This window comes from Cottoperca gobio, chromosome 20 (assembly GCF_900634415.1).
Source record: "Cottoperca gobio chromosome 20, fCotGob3.1, whole genome shotgun sequence".
Lineage (NCBI taxonomy): Eukaryota > Metazoa > Chordata > Actinopteri > Perciformes > Bovichtidae > Cottoperca > Cottoperca gobio.
Genome location: NC_041374.1, coordinates 4,290,556 through 4,310,453, shown reverse-complemented (window position 1 = coordinate 4,310,453; position 19,898 = coordinate 4,290,556). Strand labels below are relative to the sequence as shown.

At 40.3% G+C, this 19,898-nt stretch overlaps 3 protein-coding genes across 6 annotated transcripts in view; 2 read left to right on the top strand and 1 right to left on the bottom strand.

The window, feature by feature from the left end:
- The first annotated feature begins 188 nt into the window (after positions 1-188).
- chmp4c (charged multivesicular body protein 4C) lies at positions 189-2,678 on the top strand. The gene is made up of 5 exons (XM_029457322.1): positions 189-587; positions 998-1,175; positions 1,470-1,578; positions 1,701-1,827; positions 2,199-2,678. Exons 1-5 carry the CDS (start codon positions 380-382, stop codon positions 2,258-2,260), a joined length of 684 nt encoding a protein of 227 aa, XP_029313182.1. The 5' UTR covers positions 189-379; the 3' UTR covers positions 2,261-2,678.
- Positions 2,679-2,900: 222 nt separating this feature from the next.
- On the top strand, positions 2,901-6,668 carry gimap4 (GTPase IMAP family member 4). 3 transcript variants are annotated; one of them, XR_003834190.1, is made up of 4 exons: positions 2,901-3,032; positions 3,626-4,396; positions 4,499-4,592; positions 4,643-6,668. XR_003834190.1 is itself a non-coding variant. In XM_029457321.1 (3 exons), exons 1-3 carry the CDS (start codon positions 3,002-3,004, stop codon positions 4,501-4,503), a joined length of 807 nt encoding a protein of 268 aa, XP_029313181.1. In that variant the 5' UTR covers positions 2,901-3,001; the 3' UTR covers positions 4,504-6,668. The 3 variants fall into 3 exon arrangements, 2 of the variants coding, with proteins under 2 accessions (XP_029313181.1, XP_029313180.1); XM_029457321.1 differs by having other exon boundaries at positions 4,499-6,668; XM_029457320.1 differs by lacking the exons at positions 4,499-4,592; positions 4,643-6,668 and having other exon boundaries at positions 3,626-4,404.
- A 2,366-nt stretch (positions 6,669-9,034) lies between these two features.
- plxdc2b (plexin domain containing 2b) overlaps positions 9,035-19,898 on the bottom strand; it is a 67,595-nt gene continuing 56,731 nt past the window's right edge. For both annotated transcript variants that reach the window (XM_029457316.1, XM_029457318.1), the window contains exons 12-14: positions 16,653-16,691; positions 12,499-12,665; positions 9,035-11,609 (exon numbers count right to left, since the gene is read on the bottom strand). In XM_029457316.1, the coding sequence (XP_029313176.1) occupies positions 11,490-11,609; positions 12,499-12,665; positions 16,653-16,691 (326 nt within the window). In that variant the 3' untranslated portion in view covers positions 9,035-11,489. The remainder of the gene's footprint in view (positions 11,610-12,498; positions 12,666-16,652; positions 16,692-19,898) is intronic.

Below are 19,898 nucleotides of genomic sequence, written 5' to 3'. Positions count from 1 at the left end.
TTTTCGTTCTGTTTCACTACGACACATATAATATATTTATAAATATATATATATTCCAATTAGGACGCAGGTTTGGCTTTTTTATTTACTGATCTTTCACAAAATGCTTCTCTTATATTTCATTTAAGTTATTAACCAACTTTAACCAATAGAAAATATAGCTCAAGGGGAGGGAGAGTGCAGGGCGTCAGGTGTCACTACGTCATGTAGGTAATGATGAAAGGTGTGGTGAAAGGTGCGTTCACTGGCTGGTTTGAATTGAAAACACAAAGCCGTCGAGCTGGAAAATCTGCTCGTAACACACCCGCCTGTAACAGCGGCTGTAACAGCTCGTGTACAATTTAGCTACCTTCGCAGTTTACACCAAAAGCTACTAAAAATGAGCAAAATCGCGAAATTATTCAAGGGGAGCTCCAGCTCGAGTTCATCCAAACACCACCGGTCGCGGGGAGGACCTTCACCCCAAGAGGCCATTCACAAACTCCGGGAAACCGAAGAAATGCTGACGAAGAAACAAGACTACCTGGAGAAGAGAATTGAGCAGGAACTTATGATCGCCAGGAAGAATGGCACCAAAAACAAGCGAGGTATGCTTTTATCCAGGTCTGAAGATATCTGTGCACCTGTTTTCATTTGACAAAGGCTTTTATTGTGTGCCCCGTGGCTTAAAATGGAGTACTGTAAACTTTTAACAGATTTTAAGATGTTCAAATACTTTCAGGCACAATGAACTTTTGTAACAAGTGAGATGACTTGTAAAACTATTGCATTTTATTCAACCTGAATGTTGCGAGAATCCTACAGTGTCCCTTTGTTTTCTCATGTGAAACCTTGATGTGCTGCATTGCTCGTTGAATCACCTCAGACTAAAAATTAGGGAGGAACATTTTATCTTTTCTTTGTTAACGCCCAGCACTACAAGATCTTAAACAAACGGCAGATACTAGAGGCACTGTGTGAAATGATCACAAAGATTTACATAATATTTCTGTATCAGCTGCTCTGCAGGCTTTGAAGAGGAAGAAGCGCTTAGAGCAGCAGCTCACGCAGATCGATGGCACGCTCTCCACCATCGAGTTTCAGAGGGAAGCTTTGGAGAACTCGCACACCAACACAGAGGTTCTGAAGAACATGGGCTTTGCTGCCAAGGCCATGAAGCAGGTCCACGAGAACATGTAAGAACATGGCCTTTTTTATAAGCAGAAAAAAAAAATCAAGATTTTGGTAAAAAATGTCGAACATTTATCAGTATTAATAATTGGCTGGACACATCATTTAACATGTATAGCCTAAATATAAACACTATGAATAATACATGAAAGGGAACATAACCATTATCCTTATCAATAATGAATGACTCAGTAGCTACAGCCCTTTAATCTCCAGTTAATTGTTTTCATATAGAATCAAAAAGTAAAAGATATCATGTTTTTATCTTCACCTCTCTCTATATCTTCTGTTCTTTTCAGGGACATTGGCAAGATAGATGATCTGATGCAGGACATCACAGAGCAACAAGACGTAGCCCGAGAGATTAGCGACGCAATCTCCGGACCTTTTGGCGAGACATTTGACGAGGTTGAGATCTTTTACTCCCTATATTAAAACATTTATAGCATTATTGCTTGCTAAACTATTTCATGCTACATAAATGCACCTGCCAAAACTCTAAATCCTGTATACTTAATGTGTTTTCTTAGGATGAGCTGATGGCAGAGCTGGCAGAGCTGGAACAGGAGGAGTTTGAGGACAGTATGAAGGGTATGGGCGGACTACCCAGTGTGCCGAGATCTAAACTGCCTTCAGAACGGACCAGTCACCGCGCAAGTAAGTGCAACACTATATTAGAGGCGAAATTACTACAGTTTACTCATTTCAAAATGTACAAGCCATTTTCAGAAGAAATTAACTAGAACAACAAGCATATGGCTAATACTGAGGACATTGACTTGTTATTTATCCAGAAAGAACAGCACTTTCTTTGCATAGTAATAAAAACCTGAAAACGTTTTTTAGGTTTTTTTTGGCAGACAAAATCTGACCAACAGTATCGTGTAGAATTATTTAAACGTATACACTTTAAAAATGACTTTGTGGGGAATTTGATGCCTATATTAATCCTTAGTTTCAGCCTTAAGCCTGATAAATGTTCCATAATGTCATGGCATTCATTGTTAACTGTTTCCTTCTTTTTACAGCAACCAAGAAAAGGGTTGAAGATGATGATGACATGCGTATGCTGGCATCGTGGGCAACTTAAGCACACTAAGGCAGCCTTAATGTACTTAGCCAGATCTCGCTCTCGCTGTATTGTTTAGCTTTTGTTATTATTTTTGAAGGTTTTAGGGAAAATTAAGAGCGTTATAATATTAAGCGGCTAGCAGTGCCACTTTACAGGTGATATTTATCAAGAAATTAAGTGAAGGAAAAAACTATATGTATTTTAGATTTATGTTCTCTTTTTATCTTTTCCTTTCTTTACAGTGATCATACTAACTTAGTCTGTACAGAATGCACTACTTTCAAAGGCCGAATTAAGACATAATGAAGATATGACTGTGCTGTTAACACATAATGCTTAACTGTAATCTCTGTACATAGAGTCTGATTCTGCATTAATGTTGTGAATATATTGCTTACTTTCATCAATGTCCAATAAACCTATTTCTTACATATTGTCTAATTGTATTGTCTTAATTACTATCTTTACAATTAGATTTGCTTGGATTACAAATGGTATCAACATATGTGTTAGATTTTATATACATCAATTCACTTTATATTAATCTGTATTGACATTCTAAAATGCTACTTTTTTGTCATTATCTTGCATCCGGTTTCGTAACAGGCTTTAACTTTGAAAGATGTGACCGGAAGCAACATCTTCACATTCCGGTTAGCTTACCGCTTCTGTCAAACTGAGGAGGAAGTCCTTGTCCGGCGAACTAGCCGCCCATTCTTAAAAATACCTAAATAAAACGTCGTTTAGGATTAGGACAGTATGGACGCGAGTAGACTACTTCATACGGACGGTGAGTCACTACTTGTATGATCTATAACTATAGTTAATGTACGAGTTGTTAAACACGTATGGGGAGATTCCGTGGCTATTCAAATTAGCACTAAATTAGCAAAGTGTTTGTAGGCTAAACATTTACGTTACCTACCAAACCGGAATGTGACGCGTGTAAAAAAACACGTAACTAGTTTAAATGTCATGACAGATGGAAATAAATGTTTCACGTACGTGTTATTAACTGTTATTAGTAAGTTGGACCGCTAACGTGATGGATAAACGTGTTTTACAGGACATCCGAAGTAACGTTATCAAAACAAATGAACACATTTAGTTTTCAGAAGAATATTATTTAAATAATATTCTATAGATTGTATTGACATTCACAACATATGACACAAAGAACACACACATTTTATATATTGAATACTTCAAAAGTATTGTTTTTGTCTTCGTGTACTGGATTTATGTTACAGATCAGACGATTCATTGAGAAAATATTCAGCAGATTAATTGGTAATATAAATAATCGTAGTTAGTATAAGTTGCTTGTAAAGTCTTACAGCAACTTTATACTAACACTGAAATGCATACATTTAATGACCATAGCTGGAGATACCCTTGGACCAGAAGAGAAAGCCAAACAGGCAGCAGCTGCCGCCAAGGAGGCCAACCGCTTACCTGAAGTTCGTCTGGTGGTGCTGGGCTGGAGGTGGCCGGGGAAGAGCCTGACTGGAAACACCATCCTAGGCAAAGAGGAGTTCCACTTGGAGCGAGCCGCCGAATTCTGTGTGAAGAGAGAGACAGAGGTGCTGGGACGGCAGGTGACTGTGGTGGACACTCCAGGCTGGTTCTCCGCCCAAGATACACCACCCTCCTATAAACAAGAGTTAGTGAGGGGAGCATCTCTTTGCCCTCCAGGTCCACACGTCTTCCTGCTCGCCATCCCTGTGGGCATGTTCACAGAAGTGGACCGCGCTCGCATCGAGGAGCACGTGAGCCTCTTCGGCGAGCATGTGTGGAAGCACACGATTGTGGTTTTCACCTGGGCGGACGTGTTGAGGACCATTTCAATCGAGAGGTACATTCGCAGAGAGGGAAAGGAGCTGCAGTGGGTGCTGGAGAAGTGTAAGCGAAGGTACTTTGTCATTAATAACTGCATATTCGGGGAGCATCCCCAGGTGGGGCGCTTGCTGGAGAAAGTGGAGAAGATGGTGGCAGAGGAGGCAGGCTACTACAAGCCAGAGGAGGCGGAGAAGGAGAAGAAACCTCTGAATGAAAACGAGAATCCAGCCAGAGAGGGGCGGGAGCTGGGGGCACGGCCCAAACAGAACTCTGGGCTGAGTTTGTCCAAAGTCATGGAGGTGGAGTCGCTTTCCAGTGAGTGATGCACTTATTTTTAGAATATTTTAGAATGTTAAGAGTTTATTTCTATTAATGTAAAATGGAGGCCGTCTAATAATGCACTGTGTTTGATTCTAGATTAACAAGACCCTCTATACCACAACTAACGGAGCATCTGCCTTACTTTTTTGACGTCAAATCTGCTTATTTGACAAGAAAGTAAAAAGGTAACGGAAATTCCACTGAATGTAAAAACCAGTGGAAGTTTTATTTTATTTTAATTAGACATTTTACTGTGTGCCCTATATGATTCTCACTGTGACGATACGAGAGGCCTTTGCGACATAATCGCCCTTTTTTCCATATTGTCCAAAGATTTACTCCCCTTTTTTAACATGTAATGATATTTTGCCCTTACGTTTTCAAGATGTTCTTGTTCTAGTATGTTGAGGGTTGTGAGATGGGAGGGAATTAGTTTAATCTAAAACAAGGAAGCACAAGCTGTTGCATTTATGACCGTCATCATTTTAAAACCCAGTGTGTACACTCCTTCCGTCTTGGCGTATACCGTCAGCAGAACTGCACTGCTAAATTGTTACTATAATAATCTGTCGGTGACTGTTGAGGGAATTGCTTTTTTAACGATTCCCATTTGTTGTGACCAAACTGTAAATGCTTTCCTTTATTACACTCTCAGTGCACTTATAAAGCACAGTTATTATTTGTTTTGTGTCGCTTTAAAGCAGTGATTTTGTTTCCCCTGAACTAATCTTTCACATGTTTGTTTCACTGTGTGGCAGAGGGATGTATTTGAGGCAAGGATGTGCCATGAAGAGCTTCAACGATTAGTTTATTAATTGACATAATAAATCTACTTTTGATTTTAGTATAATATTTTAAATAATCTTCAAAAACCAAAAGTGGCAAATATTCACTTGTTCAAGCTTCCAGCCGGCTGTACAAGCAGTGAGACTCTCCCAACTCTTTGTTTGTTGGGGTGTACTATAATTAGATGGTCAGCTGCTCTGGACAGACCCTCAAATCTTCATGTAGACATGAGGTGTAACGATACTTACCACCATCAGCCATTCTGCAAAGTTTCATAACAATCTGACAAGTAGTTTTCCGCAATCCAGACAGACCGAGCCGAAAACATTACATCCTTGGCGCAGGTAACCATGGTTACATACTGTAGTCGACCATGGTTGCGTGACCCAGTTATACACTCCAGTCCGGTCTGTCTATGGGCCGTTAGAGGACTGGCCTGGCTGCACAAAGCATAAAGACCACAGCAGTGAATCCTTGGCTTGAACATATCCCTCTGCTGCAGATCATTCTTATACTCTGTTACCAATATAACTGTCAGGTTTTTTTGGGAACACTGCTTATTTAGTTTTAGTTAACGTGGTGAAATGTATGTGTAAATCAGGTACTAGTAAAATTGCTATTGTGGTTGTTAGTTTAAGGGCCCTGGTTGTAAAATGTCTGCATTCAATCCTTTGTAAATGTCACAGATCAGTTCTCACTTCTGTCCCTCAGGACTTAAATTTGCATGTTTTCATTCTCGCCATCAATTCAAGGTCCTGATAGCCAGGATTGAAATGTACTGACTCAAAGCCTGTTATCGCAGGAACGCTGTCGATACTGTTTCTTTTAAGAAGCTTTCATTCATTTGCATGATGAAGAGCAAACCCAATGCTGTATACTCCGATATGCACTATGACTGACTATTTCACCCAGTGTGGGCAACATACAGACATGTTTGTTGACATTTAGTACTGAAATATTAGACAGGAGGTAGGTCTGCGGGAGGCTAGACTAAAGGACTGATATTTTATTTTTCTATTTTATTCAGTAGTACTGCTACAGATGTGGGTCATATTTTATTTGGTTGAATGATAAGAGTGAGGTGACATGGAACTACTAACTAATGCACCAGTCAGAAAACAGCAGAATTATTTAATAATTATAAAAAGGGAAGTCTTGGAACACATTGATTGAAAAAGAGTTACAAAATAAGGATATAGCAGACGTGTACAGGAACTGCTGTTGGGCCAATGCAACCTAACACAACCCACATTTGTAGCAGTATTTGTAATGCGGATTGAGTTACTTTCAAAGTCAGAATGTGAATCAAGTTACTCTTAAGAAATTAATGAACGATGCAGTCATCGCTCTCATTTGCTGTATCCTCTGTAGGCCTTCAACTTGACTTATTGGCCTACTCTATTTACAGTACATATGCTTGTTAGAATTACACTGTAATGTTCTTTGAATTAGGTCCAAATAAAAGTATTTTTTGATCAAACTCTGGGGCCTGTTCCTTGAATAATTGAAAAGGTGAAGACGTATCACTAAAATGTGCTTTAATTTATTTTTTAAAAAGTATATGAGGTGCTTTTGAAATACCTGGGCTGTTACTGCAAGCCACAAGCTTAGTCACCTATAAAGCTTACTATGGTTGCAACTTACTCACTTATTTTCTTCATTATTGATGAATCTTAGTCTGTGTTAATGTCTTCAAATTGGTTGTTTTATCTGACCGACAGTACAAAATGTATTAGCAGTAAATCTTCACAGGCTGGAACCAGAGACTATTTGACATTTTTGCTTTCAAAAAACCTGAAACTATTAATTAACCTTTTAACATAGTTGCCAGCTAGCTAATTACTCAACTAATTGTTGCAGCTTAAATACTAGTATACAAAATAGCCTGCATATGAGGAGACACATGTAGTCTTGTTTTGTTGAGACAGGGAATATAGTTCTGTAACAAAGAATTAGACGTCTTTTTGTAATGTAATAATTTAGAAGAAATGCATCGTAAAATAAATGACTGAAACATGATGCATTAAACCTCAGCATGTAGCCATCTCGGTTGATTTAGTTCCTTTATGTACAGCAGCTATATTCCGTAGTTGACCACTAGATGGCAGTACAACAGCGCACAGAGGCGATGGGACGATGCTTTACAACAGAATGATTACCAGCACTGGTGTGACCTTGCCTACACAGTAGATTCATTAACTTGATTTGGAGAATGTAATAGGCTGTCCCCACGATTAACACCCACTTATTTTTGTTTATAGGCTAAATGTGCAGGGCTTGTTTTTATGTAGCACACTTCATTTCTTCCTGGCTCTAATCCTTGAGTTATAGTGCTCGTACGGAACATTATAGAAGTTTAATTCTCTTTTTGTCCTTTCTGTGCTACAGAATGGTCAATAATATTTTCCTCATGTATTTTTGGCTCCTCTTTGCCGTCTTGTTTTCTCCGCTTTCTCTCTCTTTATCTCCTAAATCGGCAAGGAAGCAGTTCCACTATAAACGAGAATTTCACACAAAATCGACAACATTTGTCACTGTCATGCTCTCTTTCAGAACTCATATAGATGATATAAAGTATGTGTAAGTGTGTGCTCTCTTAGAAGCGAAATTGGCTGCATGAAGCTGTGGGAAGATTTTAAGTGATTGACTTGCAGAATGAGCATTGACGGTCAGAATTCGGCTTTCCTCCAAATGAATCTGTCCCAAGATCTTATTGGCATGCATTTTTAAACTAATTATAGTGGCAGAATAATGCAGAAGAGTTCGTCTCCCAGCTGCTCATTGTTTCTCTGTTGTACTTGTGCTTTGAATGCACACACAAAGTTTTATGACATTTGCTCCTTCTATCCTATGGTACTTCTTAAATATAGCCCAATGTACACTTACATGAAAAGCAGGCAGTTCTGCACAGCAACAGGAGTACACTAGCACTATTCAGAGGATGTCTTTGCTTTTAACATTGTTTATTATTTCAAATGTAATCAAAACAACAGTAGTTACAGAAATTACAGACAGCTATGATACTGTGTGATTTTGAGTCTCATGATAAGATAAAACAAGGTCACAGTTCTTGTTTCTTTTATATTTAGCTCTGGCAATCTTCGCTGAATCAGTGTGCCTTTTAACATCTTTCAATACAACCCATAAATCAGAGAAAAAGCAGTAACCAACCTCAACACCTCCATGCTGCTTTTTGTCATAACATTGTTAAGTAAGTGGGAGTGAAAGTGATTAGTCAAGTCCAGTGAAGCAAGTGAAGACGTTGCTGTTTCTATGATAAAAAAAAGTGTTTCGGCTTTTGTGTAGACGTGTGTAACACAAACAAATCCAACCTTCAGCCACTTTCTCTGACTGCATTTTGACAGTGGTTATAAAAACACTTGCAGTTTCAGGTGGCAGTGTACAACAAGCAGATGTTCTAAGAGCATTTCTCTGCAGGGATACATTTGAACAATATTGATAAACTTATCTGTACGCATTACAAACCCCATTGTCATGTTAAACTTAATCATCCACTCTCTCCTGTTCACTTTTCAAACACTGCTGTGGAAAGGAGTTATGTGGAGTCATAAAATAGGGCTTGAAAAGCAGGGGTTTGTCCTCCATGTTCGACACCAATGAGACCACATCAGATCTGTGTGGTTGTAAAGAAAGGTCTGTGTGAAGGTTTGAAACAGCCAGTGAGTCCTTAATTTGGTATTTGTGCATGAGTCTTGTGTGCATCTTTGGATGTGTAGGTTGTTAATGAATGTATTGAGATGAAACGGTTACAATGCGTTTAGATGAGAGGTCAGCCGTTAGTTAAGCCCCGCCCCCAGTTTGTCGCCAGTTTGGCGACTTTCGCCAGTTTGGCGACTTTCTGGCTAATTCTGGTGGCTTTCAAATATTCTTGGCGATTTATTTTTGTCAGAAGCGACTAGTGACAAAGAAAGTGTGTAGCTCTAAACATATTTAGGGTGTTTTTTACTCACTTTGTCTCCCACGACGTTATTCCTCTCTCCTACAGCGTCCATTACAATTACACGCAAATTAGGCGACTTTTAGGACAGCTGATAGCTACTTTCCTTACTGGGTAACACTGCTGATTAGACGTCCCGAAAATTAGTCTAAACCGGAGTTTTGATTAGTCACAGCCTAACTTTAATTAACAATCATTGTGATACATTATTATAATGTTGCCCACAGAAGTGTAGTGCTGTAAATTAACGGTCGTATCTACATGTTAACACTCAATTTGAGAAACTCTCGCGAGATTAGGCATTTACCTCGAACAGCAACAGAAGAATAAAATGGGGCAACGCTGGATGTTCGTGTAAACTGCGAAATAAATCTTTTTATTTACAGGAACATGGCGGGCAATGAGCCGTTTTCTCCGTGGCCAATATTCTTGTAATGCATTTATTATTAATTATCAAATCACCTGCAATAAACGTTAAAACCGTAAATAAATTTCAGATTAAATTGCGGAGTCATGTGATCGGTTCGCTCGCGCCACGTGAACACGTGAAGTAAATACTTGAAAATATGATGCTGATTAGTCTTTGGTCTCAATGTGATGACAAGTTGTGAATAGCAAAAAAATCCACTTGAGTGTTATTTTCATGTATTTACAGTGTCAAACTGAATGGGTGTAGGCTAATATTGCACGTTTTTATTTTTCAGTAGAATTCCAGGATATTGATCTAAAATGAGTCTACAATCATTGGTGTAAATACATGATTTTGTTTAACAGTAGAAGTGAATGTTTGAATTTGTCCAGTCAGAAAACGTGTGTATTGATTGGTGAGAGTAATGATTGGAACAGTATTCACATTTAAGTAAAAAAGTAGAGAAAAAAAGGCCACTCATAAAAAATAAAAAGTTTTTTCTGTACTATACTGCTATACAACAAATGTTTGCCATGAGGTACCTGAATCTGCAAATGTTTTGGCCTTGGTATATACATTAATGTGTTGACACGGATGAGACGCTTCTAACAAACACAGACTAGCCTATAGTTATGCTGACAACATACTGGGAAAGTAAACCACACTGTAAAATCAATAAACTCCAACCATACCTGTGTGTTTTCTGGTTTACACAAACTGTATCCAGATACTTTAGATTCAAATCAATAAGAATCACCTGTGCAGAGCCAGCTCAAACATATGCACCTATAAAGCAGGTGGATATCCAATCCCTAATGTAATGTACTGCTCTCTTTTGCATTCACACGCATATACACACACAGAATCACTTACACTTTAGAAAATATATTCAGCATACACACTCACAAGCGCCTGTCTTGTAATTTTGCATTAGTACCACATGTCAAATGAGAAAAAAAGTGCAAACTCTAGCCAGGGACAAAATGGCACGGCAGTAATGAAAAAACTGCAAAAGTAAAACAAAGAAAATACATAAAATGGTATCCATGATGTAAGGAATCAAAAGATAGAGTGTGCCCATCACCCATGAAAAAACAAAACATCTTACACTTCATTTTCAGAAAATGAAACCAGCCAAACATGACAAACTAATCCAGAACCTCTGAATGTTCAGAGCTTTTCTCCGAGCTGCGATCGATCGCTGTGACAGGACTTCAGCTCACGTCATATCGCACAGCTGCCGCCTCTCCGTGCAGAGCGGGCAGTGGAAAAGTCAATTAAGCCTGCTATGGTATTGAAAAGCAATACCGACGGTCTGTACAGATAAATGTGCCAACCCCTGTGAAAACAACATAATAAAAGAAAAAGTAAAAGAAGTAAAAACCTGATGGATATACAAAGGCCTATACAGTATAACCCCACCGACAATAAAGTGGAAATCTCTGTTCACATACTCTGTATTGTTTCTGAAAATATATATTGTATAATTCACCCTGCTCCTCCCTCAACCACACCAGTAACCAGTCCAGGCAGTCAGGATGTACAATCCCTCCATGGCAACATGATAGCAGTCGAACAAAACTTAACCAATGCTGACTGAGTCGATGACATCGATGCTGTTCCTTCCCTCTGTCCCCAGTAGGTCAGTTCTTTGCCAACAGGAGCTGAACAATGGGCTTGTCTGGGATCAGTTTTCAGGGCTTTTTCACTTCCTCATATCATTGGCTGCTGTATCCAGTCTCATCTAGCACTCAATGGGCCGATTCCGCATTCTTAACGAGTCATTGTGTACACTGATGAGCAGATCCTGGAGGTTCCTGGTGAGCTGGAGGGAGGAGGGCCGGCACAGGAGGAAGGAGGGCCGGCACAGGAGGGAGGAGGGCCGGCACAGGAGGGGTGGGGGGGTCGCGGGGATGCAGACGCCCCCTCCTCCCTCAGCACTGCTCGGACACGATGAAGCCCTCCTTCTCCTGGCCCACTGGCTCCACCTCTGCGTAGGCTGGGTGGCCCGACCCCCGGCGAAACTTCATGGCTGGCCACCTGCTTGGGCGCCTCTGTGAGCAGGAGAGGACATGCGTGAGGACAGCGTTTAAGATAAACAATGTCATCAAGGTTAAAGGTTAGGGCTGAGGTTGATCTTTGTCTGTGACCTAAGGGGAGCCAGACTGTGTCCCGAAGTCAGTGATAACTGTCCGAAATTTCACATTTTTGCTCACTTATAATAAATTATTAAGCGTCTAATTACAAAGTGAGTAGTGACAGTGCCCATCAATTTAAGGGAATTATTTTGCCTTTCAAAAATGATTAATTTCTTTATTTGTAAGCAGTTTTCTTTACCTCTTCTGTAGTAACAAATGAGAGGGTCGAGAAGTTAGACAGCGAGGCAGACACCTTCTCATGAGGTTTGTTTGTTAAACAATAAAAATATAGGATATCACTTCTCTTACCCTTTAAAGACATGAAGTAAGTATGCCAAAAAATAAACGAGGGACTCTCCAAACAGCACATGCTGTGTGCGCGCACACTCAGAAAGACTGCACCAAGTTTCATCATCCCCCCCTCTGAAAATCTCAATGCATATTTACGAGTCAGGTGTTGAAGGATAAAATGCGGCGAGCACTGAATGGAGTGTTTTTGTACCGATATCTCTTCTTGCTCTTACACTGTTATGTCTAAAGGTTTGTGCACATTCATAACTGTATTCTCAGTCATAAATGGTAGTCAACAAAAACAGTAAATATCATTTTCCCAGCAAAGGAACAAACATATTAATGCAGATTTAAATTGTAATTTATTTTAATTTAAGAAGTCTTTTTGAATACTTCTTAACTTTGAGCTGTTATTCTCCTTGTGGTGATTTTCCAACGTTTCCAAGGTCAAAAGAATACATTTCCACTCTTAATGAAGAATTTGTTTTTGGCATCCACCATCGTCTCCACTCACCTCAATGAGGAAGAGGCTGGCTGCGGAGGTCGGGTGATGGTAGATGTACACGGTGATCAGCACGCCAGCAACCATGACGAGCATCACCAGGAGGATGCCGAGGATCAGACCAGTGTGCAAAGGGTGTGTGCCTGGCTTCCTGTCTACAGCACTGTCTGCAGGCAGCACTGAAAAACAAAACACAAACATAGCATCAGATACAGATACTGTCATACATGTTTTCTAAATGACAGATTGTCTAAAATGCAGATGTTTTTCTCCTTTTGCTGCAGTTCTGTTGTTGACCACCAGGGGCCACTCATCATTCAGCAATACCCTCCTTTCTTAAATGTTACAATATGCCTTAAAATTGACATTCTTGCAGCCAAAATGCAGCTAAATGTCATCACATTGAGAAAAAACACCAGACATTTTATTTCAAAACTTGAAACAGTGAAATTTCGAATCTCCTTCAGCCTTTGTATGATTGAAAAACAAAATTGTTTCTGTCTTGGGACATTTCCTTCACTTTGAGAGAACATTCAGGGTTCATGTTCAAACTGGGCCTCTGGTTTTTTTAGGTATTCATCAGCAGCTCTCCTCTCCCGCAAGTATAAGAGTAAGAGTTAATCCCGAGCCAAGGTTAGCAGCATATGTTCCTGATAGGAGGTAAACAGGCCGATAGAAGCTGATAAAGAGTCCGACTGCAGCCTCCAGTCATGACAATGCAAACTGACGAGTTATAGTGACTACATAATAAGTCTGTCCTTGGAACAAATCACTCGTCTTTAAAATGCTTTTGTCAGATTCATATTGGAGTCCACCCTGCAGGTGTTTTCACAGTTCCTCTGAAGATTATGAGAACTTCCTGCAACCTATTGGGAATATCTGTTTTCATCTATGGATGCACAATTTCCCCAACACAAAAAAAAACAAGACATTTTTCACCCGCAATTTGTCAGTTAAAAGAACACACAGAATAAGAACAGAAGAACAAAATACAAAGAGCAGCTGTGCTGTCCCAACAGCGCCACGCCGATCATTGAGCAGGGCAAAGCTAATGAAGCGATTATGAAACAAGGAGCAAGGATGCCCTCGTAGCTTATCTCTCACAGATTTATAGCAGGATCAGCCCAGAACTATTCACAGGCTGCAGATTTCTTCTTCTTTGCCCCCCCTGACAACCTCTCCCCGGGCTCCTCCCTGGCTTTAATTAGCAGCTATAGCCAGTGCCGAGCTCGTCAGCCAACCAGCCTCTCCCCTGGCTCCCTGCCTCATTGATTTCCAGCACACAGAATAACCGGGTGGTAATCAAACCTGTCCAATGTGTGTGTGGGCAGTCAGTGTGAGTGTGTGAGTCTGTAAATCAGTGTAGCCATTAATGTGCACTCCTAAACTGAATATTTACAAAGGACACAGTGTGGATGTGGCGTACTGGAACTCAATATAGTTTCACATTAAACAAACAATAGATTACCTCTATTGTCCATCATCTGACTGAAAACTCAATGCTGTTTGGTGTTGAATAGTGTTCTTCATGATAGTTCTCAGAATATACTGTCAATTAGCCTTAAACGTAGCAACTCAGGAGCCGTATTGTAACAAACACAATGCGAGGGAGCTTTATTTTCCTCGTTTTCTCAGAAAGGCAATTTCCCTGTTTGTCTCCCGTTAGAGCTGCAGAGTCCAAGCGCCATCTCTTGGTCAGCATGAAGCCCAAACAATGTGACAGGCTGTTAGTCTGGGTTGCTCGTAGGTCAGCAGGGGGCATGCGACTCAGCGGAGATGTAGACACAATGAGAACTCAACAGCCTAGCAGCTAAATAACCAGCGGGATGCTAGCAGATACGGGCCTGCACACACACCTGGAGGAGCTCAGACCGTTTCATCTGGACTCTTCTGAGCGGTAAGGCTTCAAAATATCCTTTATAGTGGGTCACAGAGAGCTGTATGTAATGGCTGGTGAAACACAGGACAGCTAAAACATATTTTTAAGTCTTGCTTTGTTTTGTTGTCCTCATCATTGTGCGGCAATGCAGTTAAGAGACGAATAAGAGTCTATGACAATGCTAGCAGCTCTGTGAGCCTGTACTATAGTACGATGGTGCTTTGAGCTAAATGCTAACGTCAGTATACTTAGTTTAGCGTGTTAGCGTGCTGTCATTTGCTGATCATGCAGTCAACAGTTGAGGCTGATAGGAGTGTCATCAGGTGTTTGGTCAGAAACCAAAGATTCAACTAATTAAAACATTGTACATGTTTTCTTCAATCAATTAATTAATTAGGTCAAATGCATATTGCCCAAGGTGACATCTTAAAATGTTTCGTCTGACCAAAAGAGATTGATGCAACAAAGAGAAAAGAAAAAGTGAACCGTCAACCAGCATCACTAGAATAAACCGCTGCCACCCGCTCAGCGTGGCTCAAATATTCCTGAGTTCATAATTGAATGAGATGTTTTGTAATATCTATCAACGTAGCGCAGTGGATTCTGGACACAGAATTGGTATGTCTTAACCGAATTGTTCTGAATTCATTCTCCATTAAGTTTTGTCCTTACGACTGATCAAACCTGACCAGACTGAGAAACACTAATGGACAGCAGAGCTCTGAGACAGCGATTAAATACATTAGAGCTTCTGAGAAAGGACGAATGGGACAACAGATACCTAGACGAGCTTTTCTCTTTTCAGCTCTACATTAGTGAAGCACAATCTGGCTAATGGGGGGGTTTTTAGGAAACTATCAGAATTATATGTCTGCTCAGTTTGTATTGTCATTTTGTAAATGGCTGCTGCGGAGTTGAGTCTCTGTTGAGTTGAGACTCCAGAGAAAGGGCGGTTTGCTGCTGTTGTTCCTTATCTCAGCACTTACTGTAGCTGTAATTACCTCAATGTTTCCTACCATACTCCAGGACAGAGGACACCTTGATGGAACTGGATGATATAAGAGCTAAACAGTTGATCATTTAGGTCGACTGGCATGAAGTGTACATTTTAAAATCACTGATCACTGTCTGGTTAATTAAACCTGTATAAATACTATTTTGTAACATGCTTTACAGGTGTTCTGCTCTCAGCATGATCATCCTGGTGCCTTCCATGAAATTACTTCTCATCTTGAATAACATTATTGGTAGGCATGTGGGGAAAAAAATGATTAAATGCGTGAAGAAGAAAAAAAAGGCACGCAGAGACATATCATCACAGTGGCAGGCGGAGAGATGCGAGACATGCAGTGTTTGTGTAATGAAAGCGTTACACGAGCCGTCGATTTCCAATTTCTCTCAAGCTGGAAACATTTGAGAGGCTATCTCTGAAAACTGATGGAGATTGCATTCCAGAGTTTGGATGTTTAGCACATACTAGCGATGAAAGCATGATGTGCTCAGTTATCAGAGCAATGCTGAATTCCCAGGGTGCCGTACCAAATGCAGCATTTTCAAACATCCACCACCGTCAAATCATTTGTGATGCAACAAATTAGATCACTGTTGAAAAGACTGTCGCCTGTTTGTCTCAATGCAAACGTGCAAAACAAGCTACTTTCCGTACCTCCCACAAGTGGGGAAATATTCATAATACTGTCGGGATGATTTCTTTTCAGCCGATACCGATAATTACCAGCTTCTCGTAGCAGATACGGATCATTTCACATCTATTTTAAAAGAAGTTCATAGCCTGTAGTTTACGCACATCTGATGACCTAAACAAATCTAACTGTATCTTCCTCAGAAACTGTGAAAAACATCCACACCTGCCACGACATGTCGGCTCATCCCTATTGAAAAGCCGCCGTATCTTTATGTTTGTACAGCTACCTTCTTTCACAGGAATGCAGCCATCTTACTGTAAACATATATACATGGTGCTTCTGTGGCTTTATTTAAAATATTACATATAAAGTCTAATTTAACACATCTACTACGTCTGGGCACACAGCTGCTCCCCTCCCTGGCTTCACCTCGCAGCAGTGCAGACACTATAATTGATCGAGGACAGTTTATAGTCGGCTGCTGGATCAAGTTTATCAGCTGATTGAGCCGCACGCCCCCAAAAAAGATCAAAAAGCAATCAGGGACCAATACTTCAGTGGTGAAAACAGAAACAGAAACAGGAGGCAGACACACAGCGGGGAGAAAGGCAGGCACACGGCAACAGAATATAGAGACCTACCCTGGTTGTCTCGGAGATGCAGTGCGATCTTGGTATCGTCTGTGAGGAGACAAAGAGAGAAAGACGTAGTCAGACATAGAAATCAATATTTCTCTTTGTGGTTTGTTTCTGAAGCTCTGACAATATACATAACTCCCAGAAGGCCCCAAATGAGATTAAGCTTCTTTCATGTGCGGACCATATTCCTTTCTACACTTGAAATCTGATTAAAAATAAATGCATTGAATATAATGGCTCAGCATGCATAATTCAGCACATTAAAAGCTGTCTGGGGTTAACGGTACATGTGAAATATGGAAATGTGGCGTGACCCACTTCTCCTCAAAGGCTAGCAGGCGTTTACGACCACCATAGGATTCACATTATGCAAATTCAGCACATACAGCAATAGATATATTTCACTGAACGATTTAATTCAGAAGGATTTTCCATTTCAATTTTCAAAAGAGCCAATGCACCCACATGTGTGTGTCTGAAATTAATCATTAAAAGAGATATAATGTAAGAGATTTAGTCCAAGTCAATCCCACACCAGAGTGAAGGTCATGAATAAGAATCGTCATCGCTGCTCAAGGGAAAGAAGCCTGAAGCAGCCTCGTACAACACAAAGTTACTATGTGTGTACATACATTCTCCTCGTACATACGTGTACAAGTTGCTCACAAATTTAGCAAAAAAACAAACTATATTTCAAGAACCTTCAATATCAGATCATGATCATCAACACAATTCAACAGCACCACAAACTACAGCCTCCTAAATGAATCAACACCTCTGAACATTATAACCGTCATGAAGGGGAGATTCATAGCAGGACTTTTGTATTACACTGCTTTTGTTTCAGGTGCATTTCCCCTGAAGCAGGAATATACAGTTTAGTCGAATGTCAATAGAGAGAAAAGAGAGCTGAACTTTCCATGGTGCGGATTCTGCCACCCAAACACACCTCCACCCACACAGGCACATTTCTCTTTGCTAGTGTGTTTTCTTTCCTCTCGCCCTCTTGTCCAGCTACAGGCCGACAGCACAACCATGACCTGCTCTCTAACCTGACCTTTGACCCCTGCAGCTGAAGAGACAGGCGATAGCTGGGGAAACTGATCCGCTGTACCATGTGTCACAAAGTGGCGTTTCTCTGCGTCGGTTACTCAACAAATACCGCAGAATGACTTCCTGACCTCCTGGACACACACACACACACACACACACACACACACACACACACACACACACACACACACACACACACACACGTACAGTCATACACACACACAAACCAAACACATTTCAGTCCTCTCAACATGCCCTGGTTTGAGGGGGACTCCTCGTTGTGTTTTGCCTCCCGGCTGGACAGTTTTCACACTGTATCCATCCTCATCACAGCAGCCCAGCAACACCCCGACTGGGATGGTGTGTCCATTTAAACTCAGCCCCCACAAGATGATTAATGGGGTTGCGACGGAGAAAAGGTTGACTACTCCCTCCGTTAGCGATGAAAGTAAATGCCTTTTTGTGAGAGTGATATAATGGTGAACCCAGGCTTGAATGTAGAAGACCTTTAAAAAACAACAACGTCTACAATAGATTGAAAAACACCATCAACGAGGTGGGAACAGAGTGGATAAAAGTGTATCAAGTTATTTAGTCTCTTAAAATAAATCACATTTTCTGAACCAATAAGATTTTAAACTGAATACTCAAGTACAGTAGGTAAACAGTATGAGAAGGGATGGACAGGATACACATGGATTAAATGTGCCACAAAAGGTAGAAACAGTAAGAAAGGAGCATGAATCTGAGTGTATCGGACATATTTAAAGCCACGTGTCCTTCAGAGGCTCACCTACTCTATACATGGCACTGTCATGTTCTGAAGGAGGCAGTAAATTCATCACAAGGCTAGAAGTGCACGTCTAAAAAGATTTGTTGTCCATCAGCTCAATGTGTGCCCATCTCATGCAATGAACACAAGAAAGGCTGCGACATACGGCACAGTGCGTGTGATATATTAATCATATACACACAGTTTAATAGGATGACAGTAGGTGAGCGTCTCCTTCCTCTCATTTCGATTAAACACCAACACATCTGGAGCTGATTAAGATGAATTGTCTGTTTACTTAAATAAATTGCGGAAAAGTCATAAAAAGGGGAAATTAACTGAAAATTGGCACGATAAATCTAGACGAGTCGTAACTCTCGCATCTCTAGAGACAACTAAAGAAAATAAAAAATGGAGGTAAACAAACTTTAAAGGACACCTTGGCCGTTTTCCTCTCATCAGCAGAAGAAGCCGGTGTGCTCCTTTCAAAGAGGATTTGCATTAGATAACTCTGAGGGTTACGCTGCAGTATGGTTCGGGTTAGCCTCCCGCTGGGGTGCAGTCAATCATGTGCCCAATATTTTACACTGAAATATCAAAGGAGCACGAAACCCTAGAACTCTGCAGAGAAATACTGTCAGTGAGAGAAGACACTTTTTATCTTTCAATCCCTATCTACAGTAAATGTCATGTTTAAAACATTTTGACTTTTATACACGTATCTCCTATACATAAATATTGTAAGTGAGTTTCCTTGTGAGTAAACCAGTTGGCATTAGCACAAGAGTAGTGTTATTTAACTACCTTTCACACTGAGGTATACTGTTGTTTATATTTATGATTCGTATGATACTATCTATATATATTCTTATTTATTATAATTATATTATGTTGACGGTCTGTCCGGTCCTATGAGCTCACCAAGGATTAGTCCGCCTCAACACTTGGCTCTCCGCCTGAAGCTCATTCTGTACTAATGAAGACATTAAACTTTAAACACGGGTCTCAAATTAACATGTTTAAACAAGGAAAAGTAAAAAAAAACAGCTTGGCACTGTAGTTTCTAATCAAATGTTATTAAACAGGAATACATAGTGCATTTATTAGGGACTATTTCCAGCTGCAACTTCAACATAGCAAATATATATATAGACATCTTTTATCTACTCACCACATGTTGGTGTTGGACCATTATTACATCCTTTTTATTACAGTTGTTTAGTGATTTAGTACATTGTAACTAACTAAAGGTGAGCCACTATACTAGCTGTCAGAAGCTAATGTGTTGCTAACACAACTAACTCTTATGTGTGTGTTAACTAGATTCATTATTCTGCCGTGTTTACGTCCCATGGTCATTAAATGGTAATCTTTCACTGTAGATACTTTGTAAGATACAAGAAAAAGCCATTAATTCAGCCATC